Source organism: Lampetra fluviatilis, chromosome 2 (genome assembly GCF_964198595.1).
Source record: "Lampetra fluviatilis chromosome 2, kcLamFluv1.1, whole genome shotgun sequence".
Lineage (NCBI taxonomy): Eukaryota > Metazoa > Chordata > Hyperoartia > Petromyzontiformes > Petromyzontidae > Lampetra > Lampetra fluviatilis.
This window is the reverse complement of record NC_136276.1, coordinates 13,566,398-13,586,005: the sequence shown is the minus strand read 5'-3', so window position 1 is coordinate 13,586,005 and position 19,608 is coordinate 13,566,398. Positions and strand designations below refer to the sequence as shown.

Here is a 19,608-nt window from a genome sequence, read left to right as displayed (position 1 = left end):
ATCAGGGGTATTGTACACTTGTGCAAATGTAGATGTGGGCATTCCACGTTAAGTTTCCTTTGTTGTACAGTGATATGAGTCTATTTTGAGCAGAGACCTGAACAGTGTGATGATGTTACAGCGTGACTCCAAATGTCATCTCACAGTCTGAGGGAGGATGGCTGATTTTGGATATGGATTTTAACACTCTAGAAATTGGTTTGAATACATGACTCAACGATGTACAATATTTCCCACGTGACCTATGATCCTGAGTAAATGCCAGACCAGCCGACAATTATTTCCAAACTCAAAATTAAATGCAAATATGCACCATATTCCAGTATATAATCATATCCCTCGTGTTCTTCAACAGGATTACATTTTTTGAGTACAAAACCGATTTTATTTTGTGCCAAAACGTCCGACTAAAACACCTTAGGAAATTGACTTCTGAAAATATGAGATGCAATTCTATGTAATAGATATTTTTTATGTTATAAAAGTAAAACATATCTTAAGCCATTAAACTACTTTACAATGTTTTATAAAAAAAATGATACTCTCTGAAATATGATCTCCTTGGTTGCATAGTTGCAACTTTGACTAATGTGATTGTTATAATCATCGACATCTGTATTAATTAATGTTGCAGTAATCTTAGTAGCCTATATGTATAAAAGGATATTTGAGTGTTTAATGACTTGAGTAATGTACGACAGTTGAAGGTTGTTTATGAAACCGGAAGCCACGTGGCTTTTAAACCTACATGCAGGCAGAAACCGTGGTTTACTTACACACCTATATAAGTATATGTTTCAATAAAAAAAACACAAGTATTACACATTTTCACGAAAAAAAAACCCTTATAAACATTCAAATTTAAACTAATAAGTGCATTCCTATATATGTATCCTTAAAACGTGAAATGTAGACACATGCATTTAGCATTTGTTAAATGTCATGACTAATAGTAGAATTAACAGGCATGTCCATGTAACATACCTTTAGTTTACTTGTTCTCGTGGTTTTATTAAATGTATAAAAAATTATTTGGTACCTGTTAGGTCAATAGAACAAAGCCTGCTGTGAATATCAATGATGGCTTCCAAAGCCCCGAGCAGATGCAGTTTAAATTCCATTGGGAATCACGAAGATCGAAATTGTGAACTGTGATTCGTAAGTCGTTGCAATAGGCATTTGACGTACCGAGTATTCGCGTGCTTTTTGCTGGATACAATACATTGATTCATCCAGAATTATATTATTAAACAACATTAAATCAATAACTACGGATTACATTACATATAAAGCAGTCATGCAAGATTATCGATCACATAGATATTAACATCACCTTATGTTAATTTTAATATGCACATTTTAAGCAAATTGACATGTCAGAAATTACACAAATATATCCATTATTGATTTATTAATACATTACGAATGACATTTATTTACGGGTTATTATTGTCAGCTCATTCCTGAATGTGTTGGCGAATTTAGAATCATCCTAGAACTCATTGTCATACTTTATAATCTAAAAATGAATTTGCACAAATTTTTCATTATTTAACGTAACATCAGTTTTCCCTTGCACAGCTCATGACGGTTTGCCTTCAGAATCAACTCATCATCATAGCAGCAAGCGGTACGCAGCTATTCTCTGCACAGCGTCTCCAAGGCAGCAGGCAGTCAGCGGCAGCAGACTATTTTTAGCAACAAATATTTTACCTTTCAGCACAATAAATTATCTGCGGGATATATAGGTGCAATAGTACATGCAATTTTGTTACGTATATAAAAACAAAAATAACATCCTTCCAATTATCAGCATGGAAGTGAATTACAAAAAAAATCACCTACCTTTACATAATAAAAATGTGTAATTGTATACCACTGTTAACTATTCACACTTCATTAATTGTAGTGCTTCATCATTAATTGAGCTGTTGCTGGGATCTTTGTTCATGTGTTGTGTGGTCAAGCACGCTTATTGATTGTGTGCACCAGGCGTATTAACATCACCCAAAGCACAGGCAGGCACAGAGCCAAGCCCGGGTCAGGCCGCTATCACGAATGCAATTGATGCCTTTAATGGTCTGTGTTCAGCAGCCACGGACACCGTGCCCTGGATAAGCATCGTTTCACATGGTAAAGATTTGCTCATTCATGAGCCACAACGGCAAGACGAGAGCTTCGCATATGAATTGTCAAATGAACGTGTCTAGGGATTGCAATATGCGTTTGCTTTAGATTACTACATACTGACTTCGGTAGCACATTACACATTTTTTAAAAATACCATATGTACAATTTAGATGCATAATATGGCATGAACATCAAGTGTATTGTCGTGTTATGACGCCGGTAATGTTCTGAGTATCGTTTGCATTTGCCAACTCTAATCAAAATGTCAAGACAAAACGTGCGTTGCCGAGCACTAGGATCAGTACCATGGACAGCGCCACGTAGCTCATTGTGAAGGGAAGCTGAAATAATTTTGACTTTGAATCATTTTATTTTAAGATTACATCTTCAAAGTATTTCTCATTTATTTCCGTATTGCGTTTATTCGTATTGATGTCTTATTTATCTATCTGAAATTCAAAACAGAGGCGGTGTCAGCTGTCTGTATAGGCTAAGCGGAAAACACGAAACGACAGCACAGGCGCATATATTAACGTGCCAATATCGTGACGTGAAATCGGTATTGTGTAATACAACTCCAGGAAGGCATTCGTATTTCAAATAAATGGGCATCAACAGAATTGAGCGCACAGCACAGCTCAACAGGAAGGTACGCGACTATGGTGGAAGCTCTGAAAGGTTCGCATGCACTTTCAGGAAGTGTATGACCATGGCATGTTAAAATATTAAATGACATTACATGTTCGCAAATTAAGCGTTGCGAACATGACATGCTTAATGGGTGAAATGAGTCGTGCACACGGCATACACAACCTAATTATTACAAGAGCAAATGTGCGATCGACGCTAAAACTTGCAGCACGTGGTCTCTTTAGCACTGAGCAAATGGCTCACAACATTCACGGTGCAAACTCTTGACACTCGCGGGCCCAAACGGCACTCCGATGCGCCGATAAAAGCCAAACCGAGCAGCCAATGTGTTTGGCAGGTCAGTTACGCGTCATGTGATGGAACCGAAGCGCGGAAATGGACGTGATTTGGTTTAGGTTTTTATTATTTTTTACTACTACTACTACCCCCCCCATCGTTCAGGGATGCTCTCAAGCTCGTGCGTTCACACCTCAGCCGCCCCCCCCCTACCCCCCCCCCCGCCCCCCCTAGGCAGCGCCGCACAAAGCGGCGCTCGGCACTTACGTAGTCGTCGTCAGAGTCGCTGGCGTGTCCGTCCGGCAGCGCGGCTTTTGCGGGCTGGTAACGCCGCGGGGCCCCCGCCGGCGCCGCGCCCTCTTCAGGGTTCGCCCCGGCGCCGAGCAGTCGGCTGCCCTCGGCCGACAGCGGGAACGAGTGGGACGTGTTGATTTTCCCCGAGAAACGCTGGTAGAGCGAAGCCATGGTCACACACTCGCTCGCTCGCTCCCTCGCCAGCTCGCTCGCTACTGCCCCGCACGGGACCCCCCCTCTCGCATCCCGCGCTCGGCGGCGCCGTGGAATGTTCGATTATGAGACTGTATGAGCTAATAGGCAGACGGCAGAGCGCGATAAGCTACCGCCCGCGGTGGGTTCTGTACGCACGGCTGTGTCGCTCTGCACTGCGCTGGTATCGGCCACTGCTGACTCGAGCGCGCACGCGAGCGCATACAAAAGGCGGTGGTGGTGGAGGAGGAGGAGGGGGGGTGGGCAGCGGTGCAGCGTGGAGCGCGAAACGCGGCCAAGTTGAGCGCCGCTCGCTCCATTCATCCGCAGTGGCCCCGGGTTGGCGGCGGTGATGCGCGGCGCTCCAATCCGCAAACTATTTGACATGCGGCCGATATATGTGAGATTATCTCTCCGCCCAGCCGGACTCTCCGCGCATGCTCCCTTCCCTCGCGTTCTGGCTCTGGCGGAGCGGGGCGGCTCACGTCTCGTTACGACCACTACCTCCACCACCACCACTACCCTCGCTTGTGGCGGATAAACAATGACCGCTGAGCTCGTGTTTCTCTGTCGATGCCAATGGGCAGGAGGTCGCGAGTGCGACGCGCTTTGACCCGCGCCTAACCCGTGCGTCACGCGCAGCTCATGGGGCTTGGTATGCGTTTGGTCGGGTGGGGGAAGAGCGGGCTGAGATGAAGGAATTGGGGGGTAGGGGTGAGGGAGGTGTGGGACTGGATAGGATAGCGGGGTACAGCAGGAGCAGGGGCGTTATCTGCTACTGGACGAGAAGAACGAAATACGCGAACCCCGTGGACCAGATCGTTATTGTTATGCCTTTAGAGTATTGGTCGGTGACGGAATGTATCAATAGCGGGGATGTATCCAATCGGGACAGATCGTGACAGCCTTAGGGATTTCAGCCCGCGTATCGGCACCACCTGCTATGAATCTCTGAAACGGACGTAAATTATTAAATTTCTTATCTAGTTAAGTATCCTTGAAGAAATAGAAACGTTTTTGTTCGGTAATTTTTTTTACGTTTTATAGACGTCATGTGCTTGATGCTGCTAAGACAAAGATGCTTTAGAAAGCGCTGGTATACAATACACGCACATTATCCAGGCAAATCGATTTAAAGATACCGCACTGATTTTCTAATGACTTGGTGTCTCGTGCAGTGCGTGATTGGTTACAAAAGACGTTTGTGTGTTGGATTGGATCGAGGTGGAACAATTGCGGGGCTTCACGTTCGCCTGACGCGACCCCCGCAGATTTCTCTCTGCTGGGGCCACATGCATGACCGCGTGTGTACGCGACAAGACTGCGAGATAGCAATGAGCTCATTGAGTGTTGCACGCAAATCACACCTGCAGCGTCGGGCAAGGTGCATTACGTGTAATTGAAGATTGGTTCGGAGACGCGAAAGATTTGAAGCAAAATTGTACTTGATCTATTTTAGCAGATGATCGTGTATCATACACCGCGCTGATGAGACATTGTGTGTAGAAACCGGTCCGGAGATTGCAGGTCTTGAATTGCTGCTGAAATTATACCGGAAGGCCGTGTGACTAATGGGTTGTGTAAGAAATGTAGTTTTTTTTCCTACCGCGGAGAGACGGATAAATGACGGAAATCTTATTTAGTTTGCATCCGACACCCTATGACAATCGCTACTTGATGGGATCACACAAAAGCCGGACCGACTCAAACACGCTTTTGTTTCGTGAAGTACACGCATTAATAGCCATAAGAGAATGATCAAAAGTCTGCAATACGACACGACATTAGCGAAGGAGAGCCTGCAGACTTCGGCCACAAGAAGGCACATACGGCCACTGACGGGCCCTCTTTGTTGATCGATTCTGGAACACGCGCTGCTGTTATTAAATATTGTTCTGCTCCAAGTCGTGCACAGCAATCAAATATCGCTGCCCAAATCATACTCGAATAAAACAAAATCACCTGGAAACCGTCAGAGCTCGCGTCAGAGATAGTGCTTTCATCTAAAATGGCAGCTTATCGCCCATTGATAAGATATTTAATGTTGCGTATCGGTCAGTGCGTCTATACGGTGAAACGTTGAACCAGGAATACCCTCTGTGAGATGACACGTCTCGTTGTCACGGGCGTCTTGAATTGATCCACCGAGAGAGCAACAGCACTCACAGCGGCAGTAGCAGAGCATTTCAAAGATCTCTAACTCTTTTGCTATATCCAACTTGTGGGGTGGAGCAGTAGCGCCGTAGTTAGCGCACCGTGCTATGAACCTTACGACTGGATATATATATTTCCCGACCACACCGTGAAAAACTAAATCACAAAATAAAAACTCACATTACAGTACCAGATTAATTATATGGCTAAAGTACAAAAAAAACCACCCACTGACAGATTATGCACAGCTTATTGTCGGTGCATGCTTATAATCGAACGGCACTTATGACAGCATTGATATTATTGGCATGATACAACAAACTTTAATGGGAAAACGAAAATTACACCGAACAATGTGTGAAAGCCTTGATTTGCTGCGCGTCTTGAGCCTTGCGTTTCGTGATTCAGAAATGGGAAAAGCAACTCGCTCTGACGTGTCAAGTTTGTTTTTCCCACCATTTGATTTTATGTTTGTCTTGTTTCCCAAATCTATCCTCATTTTGCTGTAGGCATCATGACAGGAGATGACGTTTCATCCATTCCGATCTTTCGTAGAGCAGTGGATCACCCTTCCGAATTATATAGAACGACCCACGGAAGCTGATATCATAGAACTACGGCTTAAGATCCCTCCCTCTGGGCAACGCAGTAGGGGGCAGCCCTTTACCACTCGCTCTGCCAATGTCAAGCGATAATCGAATTACCGTAACCTGTTGCTGTAATTACCCAGGCTATACTTTTGCAGGTTAGGTCACATTGAGAGAGCTAGTGCCTTTTGAAAGGAGACCGTCAACAAACAAAATCGACATAGAAACCAGCATGTAAAATCAGGGTGTAGAACATTGCAGTGGAACACCGGAACAAGGGGCAATCGTAAGTGATAAAAGAATAAAAGTGAGAGCTAAAATAGATCAAGACCTACGTGTATATTGAAATACAGAAAATACGCAGGCTGTGAATGCACTGCGTTGAATTTGAAAATGAATAGCAATGACGAATGAATGAGTCGAGTTGAATGGCGTACGTGTTCTATGATTACCTGCATTATTATGACAGCCCCGACACGGATGAGGCAAGCCGGTGTGTAGATGGTGACGGAGCACCTCCGTGTCCCTGCCGTAGATGCCTCTCGCTGGTGTCCAACATCATCACGGATTTAACGGTGGGCACAGCGAGGGGTATTTGCGCTGCGTCGTCCATCACAATTAGCGACTGTAGCGCGTTGCCTGAGCAGAGAGCGCCCCTTGGCGTCCAATTCACGTAAATCACCACCACCACCAAATGTCATTACCGGTCACTACCACTATCAGTAAATCATCGACATCGGCACCATCATCACTACCGTCACCATCAACCACCATTATTAGCATCATTGTCATAGTCATCATCATCCGCACACCTTGCGCACTGTCCGAAGGGAATCGAGCACGTCCTAACTAACGAGCTCCTAAGGTCTCAACCATCATCATGCGCACGGAGAGATGCCCCCGTGCGCTGGCCGCTTCATTAAGCCCCGACGTGGAGCCGTGAGTGTTTGCTTAGCGGCGTGCTCAGAGCGGGCCTGGCGTGTAGCCCCTGGTGGCAGGCAGTGGCGCGTGATATCAGAAGACAATCGGGTCGCGTTAATAGAGTCCTCCAGTGCGGCGAGCCCATCCCCCCCCCCCCTTGCTTTAAACCCAGATGACACAGTGTTCGGGACTGAGGTCCGCGGATTTTCTGTATCCCCCCCCCTCTCACCCCACTCGTGTCGCGGTTTGTGCTCTGTACCGCGCTCCTATTGAAATACAATATTAATATTAAACAAACAAAATAGAGTCGGCCGGTAATTGTGTGAACTGAAATTGCTGATAAGAATAGAACCCTTTCCAGGCGTGCGTGGCGACAGAACTGCCGCTACTACGATGGTGCTGCATTATCAAAAAACAAAAGTCAAGTTGAACTTTTAGAATTTCACCTCTCCCCAGCCCTGAGGGTGTACTATGAAAAGCGCAATTGTTTTTTTTTCCAACACGCATTTGAAATGGAGTGTTACGTAAAGCACACTGCGTGAGCCGTGCCCCGACTTTACCATGTACACGTACTCCACTTTGCACCGTGAAGAATCGCGAGAAATATCGGCCCCTCTGTGCAGTAACTTTAGAGGGCACCGAGTAAACACGGATCGTTATGCCAACCTTGGAATCCAAACTTTGGCTCAACGGTTCCAACCACAAGCCAAGGTTGCCCCAACGTTGCATGTCAACTGGACAGATGAGGCAAGTGGCCTTGTACACGGCTCACCAAGTGACTTAGGAAAGAACACAAGCCCGGTCGGTGTTGCCTTTGAAGCCAAATCAAATGTGTTATTCAGCAGGGGACGCTACCGTCGTGTAACGATTCGCGCAACAGGACTTGCACTCCATACACCGGCCGCCGATTCGATCTCCCAGAGCAGCAATTAAAACAAATGTCGTACACTTCTTTGTTGTTTGCTTGTTTGAATCCTGCTCTGTCCAACCTACAGCATACACTAGCACGGTTGCTCGACAAGTCACGTGTGGTTGGATAAAGTGTGGGTGCTCCCACCTCTTCCAGGTTGTTGGGCCAGCTTGGAAGAGTAGGCCAAATGTCTTCTAGTAGGGGGCTCTTTCGAGTGGGAAGCCCTCTGCCAGCTGTGGCGTTAGCGAGCAATTTCAGGGCTGCACTTTTACCTTCAGCCGTCCAGGAAGAAATGCAAACGTGAAGATTGCAGTTGGATCCGAGCGTAGAAAAAGTGAAAATTACGTGGTGCTAAAGCGTTGATTTAAACTCATCCCGCTTGCAAAAAAAACCACACAAACATCCCCTGAGTTGTTAAAGAGTACTCGCTTCGCGAGAAGGAGTTTATCTGCTGGTGCGTCTGATGTCAAACCCATGGCAAGCCCGCGATCGCGTTCGTTTCCGAGTACGCATTCATGATAGTCCAAATCCACAGCTGAATAAAAGTCTGCCGAAGCTGTGTCGGTCATGATCTTTTGGGGGTTCTCTGTCATGCTTCGCCATGCTTGCCAGTGCAGGTTGGTTAAGAGGAGGTGTGACCGGGTGCGGAGAGAGGGGGGCCAGGACCAATTTGGCTATCACTTTCCGTTGAGGTTTATCGTGGCTTGGAATCCAAACTTGGGTCGCTAGATTGAAAAGCCAGTCTACCACCCCCTCCCCTTCCCCCAATATCGATTTGTGAAATATTGAGAAGAGGTGACCCGGTGATTCAAGGATCTATCTAATGGATTGTCAGTGCAAGAGACTAACGGTACAGAGGGCCTACGTTACAATCCATATTTCAACTATACCAGTGACTAAACCGGCAAGTTGACTGTCTCAGGCCATTCATATTACAGCATGAAACAAAATTTTATTACTGCATAACATTTTTGTATTCAAAGTTTGAGTTTCACTTCATTCAGCTGAGTTTTGATGCTGCCTATTGAAGTGACCTCGGTAACAATTCTGGAGTCGTTGTCCAACACAAGTTGGTACACTGCTCGCTGCCAAAGCCCTGCATGGACATGTCTTCGTGTTACCACATGGAACCCGAGAGCAGAAATGGAATAAAACAATTGAGTTTAAAATGTAAACAAACAAAGGTAAATGACAACAGATTATTGTTTTAATGTTAAGACCACTTCCATTTGACCAAGGTCCCCTCTTACACCCATTCCCCACGCTGGACAAAATCTTATTACGATACTTCTCAGCCTTGAACTTTCTTTCCGCTGACAAGGCCCATTGAGTTGAGCAGCTCTTTTACAAGGACGGCCACAGCCCAAGATAGTCGGCAATCGCGGCAATTACGGGACACGTGCAGGGTGGGAATGTGCACACTAACAGAGCAAAATGCAACAAAATATGTAAACGAAACACGTGAAAAAACTATATTCGAAGCTTTCGTGACTGCAGGAATTACTCTTTGGTTCTTTCGGTAAAGTCACGTAGAAATAAAATAAAAATAGAATACGACGTTTCGATTGCAACACAAGCAACCATCATCAGGTACAAATGAATGAGAAAACAAACATAGTAAACTTGGAAATATAATGCAATACAACACAGAGAGTCGGCCAACTCCACAGTCAACACCCCAGGTGGGGTGTCTCTCTCTGTTTGTCTCTGTGAGTCTCTCTCTGCTTGTGTGTATGTGTGTCTCCGTGTCTATGTTTTGTCTCTCTCTCAAATTTAGCATTCTCTGGAAGAACGTAATCAACCAGGTGGGGTGTTGACTGTTGTGTTGGCCGACTTTCTGTGTTGTACTGCATTATATTTCCAAATTTACTATGTTTGTTTTCTCATTCATTTGTACCTGATGATGGTTGCTTGTGTTGCAATCGCAACGTCGTATTCTATTATTTAATTTAATTTCTATGTGACTTTACCGAAAGAACCAAAGAGTGAAACCCATGAAATTACTGCCAACAGGATACGCAATAACTTAAATTAAATACAGTTCGAGTTTGAAAGCCAATATACAGTATTTATAACACTACTTGTCTGCTATGTGAATATTGACTTTTCACACAGGCGTGAAGACGCCCTCAAATTTTTTTGCTCAGGATACCACATGTTGACCTTTGGCCTGTCTAGAACCTAAGAGGATTGGGTCATGCAGTTGCGTTCTTGGGTGGACAATGTCCAGCTGCACCGGTCCAACTATTATAGCGAGTATTCAATGACTGAATACGCAAGTATACACCGCACCTGGATTTGGATGTTGAGCATAATTAATAAAAAAAAAATTCAGTACCCGCACACCCTGGGATGCTGATGCTGTGGTGTAATGTTTAACACACTAGACCTGCCATCCCAAAGATCATCGGTTCGTTCCCCCAGCGTGGCATTTGCAGCTCTGGGCACGTTTCTCAAATTTCTCACAGTCTGCCGATCGGAAGCTTGTATGTGGTAGAGTAAAATGTAGGTATTTCCACCTCTTACAAGACTTCTGGCCAACATGGAAGAGTAGGCCAAACACCCTCTAGAGGGGTTCTTTAGAGCTCCCTATTAGTAGGCGTCATTCCACAAGGAGTGGCGTGAGGAATCAATGTCATACTCGACAGTGACTAATCTTTATTTGAGGCTTTCGTGACTGCAGGAATTCATACTCTTTGGTTCTTTCGGTAAAGTCACGTAGATGGAAAATAAAAATAAAGGGCATGTGAGAATGAGAGTGCAATCCAAAGGACATGTGCGAATTTTGGACTTTGGTTTGCACTCTCATTCTCACATGCCCTTTGTATTGCACTCTCATTCTCACATGCCCTTTGGATTGCACTCTCATTCCCACATGCCCTTTGGATTGCACTCTCATTCCCACATGCCCTTTGGATTGCACTCTCATTCTCACATGCCCTTTGGATTGCACTCTCATTCTCACATGCCCTTTGTATTGCACTCTCATTCTCACATGCCCTTTGGATTGTACTCTCATTCTCACATGCCCTTTGGATTGTACTCTCATTCTCACATGCCCTTTGGATTGTACTCTCATTCTCACATGCCCTTTGGATTGCACTCTCATTCTCACATGCCCTTTGTATTGCACTCTCATTCTCACATGCCCTTTGGATTGCACTCTCATTCTCACATGCCCTTTGGATTGTACTCTCATTCTCACATGCCCTTTGGATTGTACTCTCATTCTCACATGCCCTTTGGATTGTACTCTCATTCCCACATGCCCTTTGGATTGTACTCTCATTCTCACATGCCCTTTGGATTGAACTCTCATTCTCACATGCCCTTTGGATTGAACTCTCATTCTCACATGCCCTTTGGATTGTACTCTCATTCTCACATGCCCTTTGGATTGCACTCTCATTCTCACATGCCCTTTGGATTGAACTCTCATTCTCACATGCCCTCCATGCCATCTCTCGCTGGCCCCAACCTCTCTCCCGATGCGGCCTCCCCCCCATCCCCACGTCTCAGGTCTATATAATAGCTCGTCCACAGCAGTCTGATTCGCTCACCTCAAGACGGTCCCTTGTTGTAGCGATCGAAACGTCGTGATCTATTATTTCTACAGTGACTTTTACACGTGGCCTCAGTGTATATGGAAGCGCTGTAAAGCAATACCATTATTCCGTGAGATATGGAGTTGAGCATGGGATCGAGGTGTTACGGGTTTGAGCATAGGATCGAGCATGACGAGGGGGGGTCGAGGTGTTGCGGTTGGATGTTCATCCATGCGACAATTCCCGTACAGCGATGCCGGAATCGACGATGTTTTCCTCTATTTCGTTGCTGACACTTATCTGACATTGCTTCCCATTGGCTATCCAGTATCTGTCTCGTGCTTGCATAACGACTCCGTATCTCATTGAGTCGTTCTCTTGCGCCTCAACACAGGCGACTGCGTACGTGGGCTGCCCTTGACGGCTCTCTCTGCCAGGCACCACGCCTCGTGTACTCGATGGGTGACGCGTTCGGTTTGTATTGTGACCCCGTTGCTCGCGGAAACAAGAGCGCGCGGCACGTAAGCGTTGCTCATCCCCGATGGGAGCGGGAAGTGCGTAATGCGGCACGCTACCTTCATACCGCGTTCGAATGCGGCCGCGCCTCCACTCTTTTGTTCTCCCACCTGAACAGGCTTCCGCTAATCGACAAAGCGTTCAATGGGACATCAGCAAGGACGCAATCTATGACACAGCGGTGGGGGGAGTGGGGGGGGGGACCTGGCTTGAGGGAGAGGGGGGCGGGGGGACACCTACTGTGACATTCTAATCCACCGACGTCGCTTTTTAAAAACCTTCGTCAAGACAAATGCTCGTTCAATCACTTTCGTTTTAACGGAAATAATGAACGCACCCGCACTCGACTAATTATGCGCCGCATTGCAATTAGCGAGGTATTCCGAAGCGACACGTGACGAGGGGTTGCCTGTCTGCGCCCCGGAGGACTTCACCTCGGCAAGTGTCTGTGGGTGTCTGTGTGTGTGTGCGTCTGTGTGTGTGTGTGTCTGTGTGTGTGTGTGGGTGTCTGTGTGTGTCTGTGTGTGTGTGGGTGTCTGTGTGTGTGGGTGTCTGTGTATGTGTGGGTGTCTTTGTGTCTGGGTGTCTTTGTGTCTGGGTGTCTGTGTGTGTGTGGGTGTCTGTGTGTGTGTGTGTCTGTGTGTGTGTGTGGGTTTCTGTGTGTGTGTGTCTGGGTGTCTGTGTGTGTGTGGGTGTCTGTGTGTGTCTGTGTGTGTGTGTGTCTGTGTGTGTGTGGGTGTCTGTGTGTGTCTGTGTGTGTGTGGGTGTCTGTGTGTGTGGGTGTCTGTGTATGTGTGGGTGTCTTTGTGTCTGGGTGTCTTTGTGTCTGGGTGTCTGTGTGTGTGTGGGTGTCTGTGTGTGTGTGTGTCTGTGTGGGTTTCTGTGTGTGTGTGTCTGGGTGTCTGTGTGTGTGTGGGTGTCTGTGTGTGTCTGTGTGTGTGTGTGTCTGTGTGTGTGTGTGGGTGTCTGTGTGTCTGTGTGTGTGTGGGTGTCTGTGTGTGTGGGTGTCTGTGTATGTGTGGGTGTCTTTGTGTCTGGGTGTCTTTGTGTCTGGGTGTCTGTGTGTGTGTGGGTGTCTTTGTGTATGGGTGTCTGTGTGTGTGGATGTCTGTGTGTGTGGGTGTGTATGTGTCTGTGTTCATCTGCTGGACTACATAGTGACGAACCAGTGGATGCGAGCCCATGTCCTTGACACCAGGACCTACCATGGAGCTGATCTGCCTTCTGACCATCGACTAGAGCTGATGAAAGTTGCAAGCGAGAATTTCATCAGTGCTTGCAGCTGGGGTTGGCATCGTGCCCCACTCCTGATGTCGAGGGTAAATGGGCGAGGTTCTGGACTGTGACTCAAGAAGGTGCAATGGCTGCTTTGGGTATGCGGTCCAGACCTCCCCAGAGACCCTGGCTGACAGAGGAGGCGTTCAGGATGGTTGAGAAAAAGCGACAGGCCCACTCTAATTGTCTACAGCATCCCACGTCAGAGAATGACGGAGGTTCGGAGAATCGTGAGGCGCTGCAAGGATGGATGGAGTCTGCCTCAGTGGCCCGTGATCACAAATCCCTATTTAACTCCATCAAAAAAGTAACCTGCAACGCCACATCTATTACCATCATTAGGGTAAAAACTGTGATCCAATCTCCGACCCCCAGGAACAGGTTTTCAGATTTGCTGAGCATTTCTGTGAGGTCCTGGGGGAGGGGAAATCCCTCAGCCAGGAAAACATCGTGGCACAAAGTGGGGATGACCCTGCTGAGGCTGTGGTGCCTCGAATATTGGAAGAAGTCACCCCCTGTGAGTGGCTGGCTGAGGTGCCATCTGTTGAGGAAGTACTGAAGGCGATCCAGAGTCTGAGACCAGGAAAGGCACCGGGCAGAGATGATCTCTCAAGCAAAATGCTGAGGGAGGGTGGTGTTTGTGCACAGACTGCCCAACATGACATCATAACAACAGTCTTGACCACTGGACGGGTTCTGCAGGACTGGAAGGATGCCCTGGTGATCCCCCTCTTTAAGAAGGGGGACCGCACAGACTGTAACAACTACAGGGGCATCTCACTCCTCAGTGTGCCGAGAAAGGTCCTGGCAAGGATTATTCAACATCGCCTTTCTAGGCACGTTGAGGAGAGGCTTGCAGAACCCCAATGCGGTTTCAGGTAAGGGTGGTCTGGCACAGATGCCATATTGTCTGTCCGCCTTTACCTACGTGACTTTACCGAAAGAACTAGGAGTACAGCAGAGGTGTAGGGAATTCCTACAAGACCTCCATCTCTGCTTTATTGACCTGGTCAAGGCCTATGATACCATCAGTAGGCCTGGGCTCTGGGTGTGTTCTTCGTGCTTTCGGAGTCCCTGACCCTCTGCTCACGCTCATTAAGGACCTTCATGATGGTGAGCGGGCTCGGGTAACACTACGTGGCCGGGAGTCAGAGCCATTCCCTGTACACCTTGGGATGCGACAGGGATGTCCTCTGGCTCCCACATTATTTAACATTTATTTCGACCACATAGTTCGTGAAGCCTTCAGTAGCTGTACCGGAGGAATTTCAATCTGGTACAGATACAATAGGAGGCTGAACGATGCCCGGGTGCGGTCAATGGATGGCTCCCTATTGGTCAACCACGTTATGTATGCCGATGATCTGGTAATTGCTGCTCACTCAGAGGAGGAGTTGGAGGCGCAGCTGCTGAAACTGGAGTGTGCCACTATGAGGTGGGGTCTTACCATCAGCCTCACCAAAGCGAAGCACCTGCCTGGGTATTTTGTACCATCGGGCACTCCACCCCCACAACTTCCAATCGATGATGGGGCAGTTGTGGAGAGAGTGGAGAGTTTTCTATACCTGGGCAGTGTGCTCATGACTGGCTCCGGTTTAACAGCAGAGGTCTCCCTCCGAATCAGTCGAGCAGCATTATCTTTTCATCGGTTGCGTAACGCTGTGTGGAAGCTACCTGGTATGTCACTGCGCACGAAGCTTCGGGTCTTCTCGGCCACAGACATTCCCTCAATTCGCTATGCATGCGAAACGTGGACCCCCCTAATGGAACATCTTCGCCGGTTAAAAACATTTGGGCTGGCCTGCCTACAATCAATCCTGGGGTTAACCAGGCTGGATTGTGTGAGGAGCTCACAAATCCTCAAAAGAACTGGACAAAGTCCCATCGGTGAGCTCCTTCGGCAGGCAAGGCTGCTTTGGCTGGGCCATGTAGCCCACATGGGGGCTAAACGGGCGCGGCACGGGCTAGAGAAGAGATGGAGTGATGTAGTACAGGAGGATGTGGAGCTGAGTGGACTTGCCGATGACTGGTACCAGCGGTGTCAAGATCGGCCTCTGTGGAGGAGGTTCGTGAAGGACGCTACTGGGCAGTTGGAGGCAGTCGCCCTCCAACAACAACGGAGGGCGGAGGAGCGACGCTCACAACAACGAGCAGAGCGCCGAGTGGCCAAAGCGCAGCAAGTTGGCACAGTAGGGGGCACAGGTGGTGCATCAGCCAATCATCTTAGTCAGTCGACCCGTGGCACCTTGGTCTGCCCCGTGACCTCCTGCCAGCGGGCGTTAGACACTTCACGTGGCCTCAAGGTGCACATCGCCTGGCACAAGCGTCATGGTGACGTCACCGCCACTTAGTGGCGAATAGCGGTTGTTGTTGTGTGTGTTGGTGTCTGTGTGTGTGTGGGTGTCTTTGTGTGTGGGTGTCTGTGTGTGTGGGTGTCTGTGTGTGTGGGTGTCGTTGTGTGCGGCTGTCTGTGTGTGTGGGTGTCTGTGTGTGTGTGGGTGTCTGTGTGTGTGGGTGTCTTTGTGTGTGGGTGTCTGTGTGTGTGTGGGTGTCTGTATGTGTGGGTGTCTTTGTGTGTGGGTGTCTGTGTGTGTGTGGGTGTCTTTGTGTGTGGGTGTCTGTGTGTGTGGGTGTGTTTGTGTGTGGGTGTCTGTCAGAGGTGTGGACTCGAGTCATGTGACTTGGACTCGAGTCAGACTCGAGTCATGAATTTGATGACTTGCGACTCGACTTGGACTTGCATAACAATGACTTTGTCCCACCTCTGAGATGTGGACTCGAGTCATGTGACTTGGACTCGAGTCAGACTCGAGTCATGAATTTGATGACTTGCGACTCGACTTGGACTTGCATAACAATGACTTTGTCCCACCTCTGGTGTCTGTGTGTGTGGGTGTGTTTGTGTGGGTGTGTGGGTGTCTGTGTTTGTGTGAGACAGCGGTAGTGCAGCAGTTAGCGTGCCGCGCTACGAACCTGGCGACACGAGTTCGATTCCCGCTCACGACCAACACCCGGTGAGGATTATCTGAACCGGTCCTGGGCATCCCCTAGGTCTACTCAGCCTCAAATAAGTACCTGGTGCGGTGTGTAAACATCGTGACTGGGGAGACAAAGGCGGCCGGGCGTGGTGCTGGCCACCCACCGCCTTGTGTGCCGTCCTGGCCTTCACATGTGCGAGCTAATAGCACTTGCCCCAACAGTCTATTAAGGCTATACGGGGGGGGGATCTTTGTCTTTGTGTCTCGTGCCAAGCAGCAATCAAGACGCGGGTTGTTCAGCGCAAGTTCGTAAATCCGGTAGCTACATCCGCAGAACGCGGTGTGCGCGCGAGAGAGATATCGACTCACGCAAATGTTTAAAGTCGGCAGAGAATTAGCACACCTACTCGGATCGTTTAATACCGTATTCTCTCGTATTCTCCCGGCAGCGTATCGTGGGGAAGAAGGCGGTTGGGTGATCAGGGGCGGGGTGGGGGCTGGATTCGAGCCAGGAAACTCTGGACGCAGCAGCGGCAACAGCAGCAGCACGAGACTCACTCCGCTGCAATGCCATTCATTCGCATTGTACTCGCGGTGCGTAAATGCATCACCGCCTATCGACAAGCCGCGATGCGCAAGACCGGATGATGTTACAGCCGAGCCGAACGTGAGTTTGCCTCCAATTGCAACGTAAGAGGTGATCTCTTGCGGCGATAATAGCGCGCCGCTGCAGACAAAGTGTATTTTCTGACTGCGGCAGCCGACAGCAAGCCATCTCGCCGGGCAGCAGCAGCCGCGTTCCAGCTCTTTGGAGATGCCGCGCGGATTTTTGATTCAGAACGATGAGTTGGGACACAGCTTGACATCGGCGTGGCCGTGAATGATTGCAGAAACACACACGCGCCTGGTTTCCATTTTCACGGGAGTCCTCGCTTTTTGGGGCAACGTTTTGTGGTCGGCGATTTTGCATGCTTTTCGAGTGAATGGAATTTAGTTGTATACTCCCACGGAGGTTTTATTTATGAAATACAAAATTGGTGTCATGACTCAGTGGAATAATGCGTTACTCTCTTAACGGAGGACCACCTTTTATCGAAATTGTGGAGACGAAGACGATCGTCCAAGATGCGCACCTGGAGCAAAACATTCTGACTTGTCTCAACGTCGTTTACATAATTTGAGCGAACACATTTTATTTTAATCCAACGTAATTTTGTTTACACAAGTGAGCAACTCTTGGTGGATATGTCCACGTTCCGACGGTTTGGGGTCAGTCCATCCGCAGGACACCTGCAAATTGACTTTCCCATCAAGTGGCGCTCACTCTGCAAGGTTCGGGAGTCGAGTCGACTCTGTGTGAGACTTGAACTCGCGCTCTCGTGACCACGCGTCCACGGCCTCCCCCCCTCCCCCCCACTAAATCATAAACGCTACCGCCGCAGATTTCCGCTGTGGCTGGGTGAGTGGCAGCTCTGCAAGCCGCAGCGCCTTCCCGTGCAGCCGTGCACCCAATCGCGCGTCGAAAGCCGCGCTCGCGTATTTGTCGTGAACCCCCGGTGCAATCCGGCCAATAGAGCCGGCCACGCGTGCGGCGTCTTTAGAGCGCTGATTGTGGTCGCGCTCCCTGTCGCTGTGAAGGGAGCACATTTGTGCTGAGGCCCGTGTTCAAGCGTGATTGGTATTAGCTTCGTGGAACATTGGCAAGGCGAGATAGTGTCACCTCGTATGCCCGCCTCTCTCTCTCTCTCCCGACGCGCCTCCAGGTGTGTAAACACAAATGATGTATCCCATTTGATTGAAGAAAAAGCATTTTTATTAAAGCCACTGAATGACACGTTGCTGACGCCTCTGTCACCTGTTTCGCACGAGTTTCAAACAATGTCTTTCCAGGTGTATTGCTGATGACCGTCGGTCACACAAAACAATTTCATGAAACACGCGCAGACACAAATTAATATCGGCAACGGCTCGTTCACATTATTACTGTTTATTACGATCATCATTACGACACTGTAACTGCAATGCGGATGATTCACAGTCGGCTGATGTGCACCCGCCGCCGACGATGACACGTGGAGTTAGCCCTTGATCTAGACTTGTGAGACGACCGCGTCTACTTTCACATGGCTGTCAAATTTCCACTTATTTTCAATGCATCTCAAAACACCTGCTCAGTTCCCGCACCCTCCCTCGGTACCTCGCAACATATTTCAGGCTGCGTTCCCCCAGGACCCTCATCTCCACGCGGCGCTCTCTGCGTTATTGTATCCATACATAATACATGTGAGTGCACAAGCTGCAGTGTGTGTGTGTACACTAATTATGCATGCATCCTTTCCGTGCACTCACATGAAATATACAGGGTCGCTCAATTGGCGAGCGTTTGCCAAGTTGAGCGCATGGTCGCGTTCTGTAATTGTGCCAATTCCGAACACGAACGAGGCGCGATCCATTAGACGACACAAAAGCGACGGAAACGGGGAACTCCCAACGTGCATGTAACGCTCTCCGAAGCTCCTTTCTCAGCCACGCGCGTGCCAATCGCAAGAGAAGAGTGCAAATGAGCACGGCGGTGGAGTGAATTAACGACGCGGTGGCGAAATTGCCGGACCGGGATGAAGGTGAGCTGGCGAGGTGTCCACGTGGCTCACCTTGCCCACGCTGATGGAGCCGCTGTGACTCCGCACCACGTTGCTCACTGTGGCCGTTTGATTCATCTCGGAGGGAAGGATGAGTCGACGGCGGCGGCGGCGGCTGCTGCTGCAGCAGCGGTGGAGGCAGCTGGCGCGCAACGAGAGTCGCTCGGTTTTCGCACTCTCGAGCCCACCCGAGGGGACAAAGATCCCGAGACTCCGCCACTCACGGAGAGGAGAAAGAGAGAGAGAGAGTGAGCGAGTGAGCGAGCGAGTGAATGAGAATGAATGAAGAGAAAATATTGAAAAAAATAATATGATTCATGGACTCTCTAAAGGCCCCTTGATAGTTCTCATATAAAGAACCGTGCGCTTTGGCGTTCAATCACGATAGATTAACGCAGCTGGGGCTACACCACTGCCCCAAAAGGGTGCTTTAGAAGCAAGTCCAGGATGAGAGCGAGAGAGGGGAGGAGTGGAGGGATGGAGCTCGAAGTGGAGGGGGGGAGGGGAGTGGGGTGAGAAAGGGGAGCGAGAGTCCGTGCG

General features: G+C 48.7%; 1 protein-coding gene across 4 annotated transcripts in view; it reads right to left on the bottom strand.

Moving 5' to 3' along the window:
* The window catches only part of LOC144943153 (inactive dipeptidyl peptidase 10-like), a 103,851-nt gene extending 84,567 nt beyond the window's left edge, over positions 1 to 19,284 (bottom strand). The window contains exon 1 of one of the 4 annotated variants that reach the window (XM_078870390.1): positions 19,081 to 19,284. In XM_078870390.1, coding sequence (XP_078726516.1) covers positions 19,081 to 19,146 — 66 coding nt within the window. In that variant the 5' untranslated portion in view covers positions 19,147 to 19,284. Of the gene's footprint in view, positions 1 to 3,324; positions 4,169 to 6,736; positions 6,853 to 19,080 lie in introns of those variants that run through there. The other 3 variants (XM_078870414.1, XM_078870383.1, XM_078870406.1) reach the window with 3 other exon arrangements.
* Positions 19,285 to 19,608: the final 324 nt, after the last annotated feature.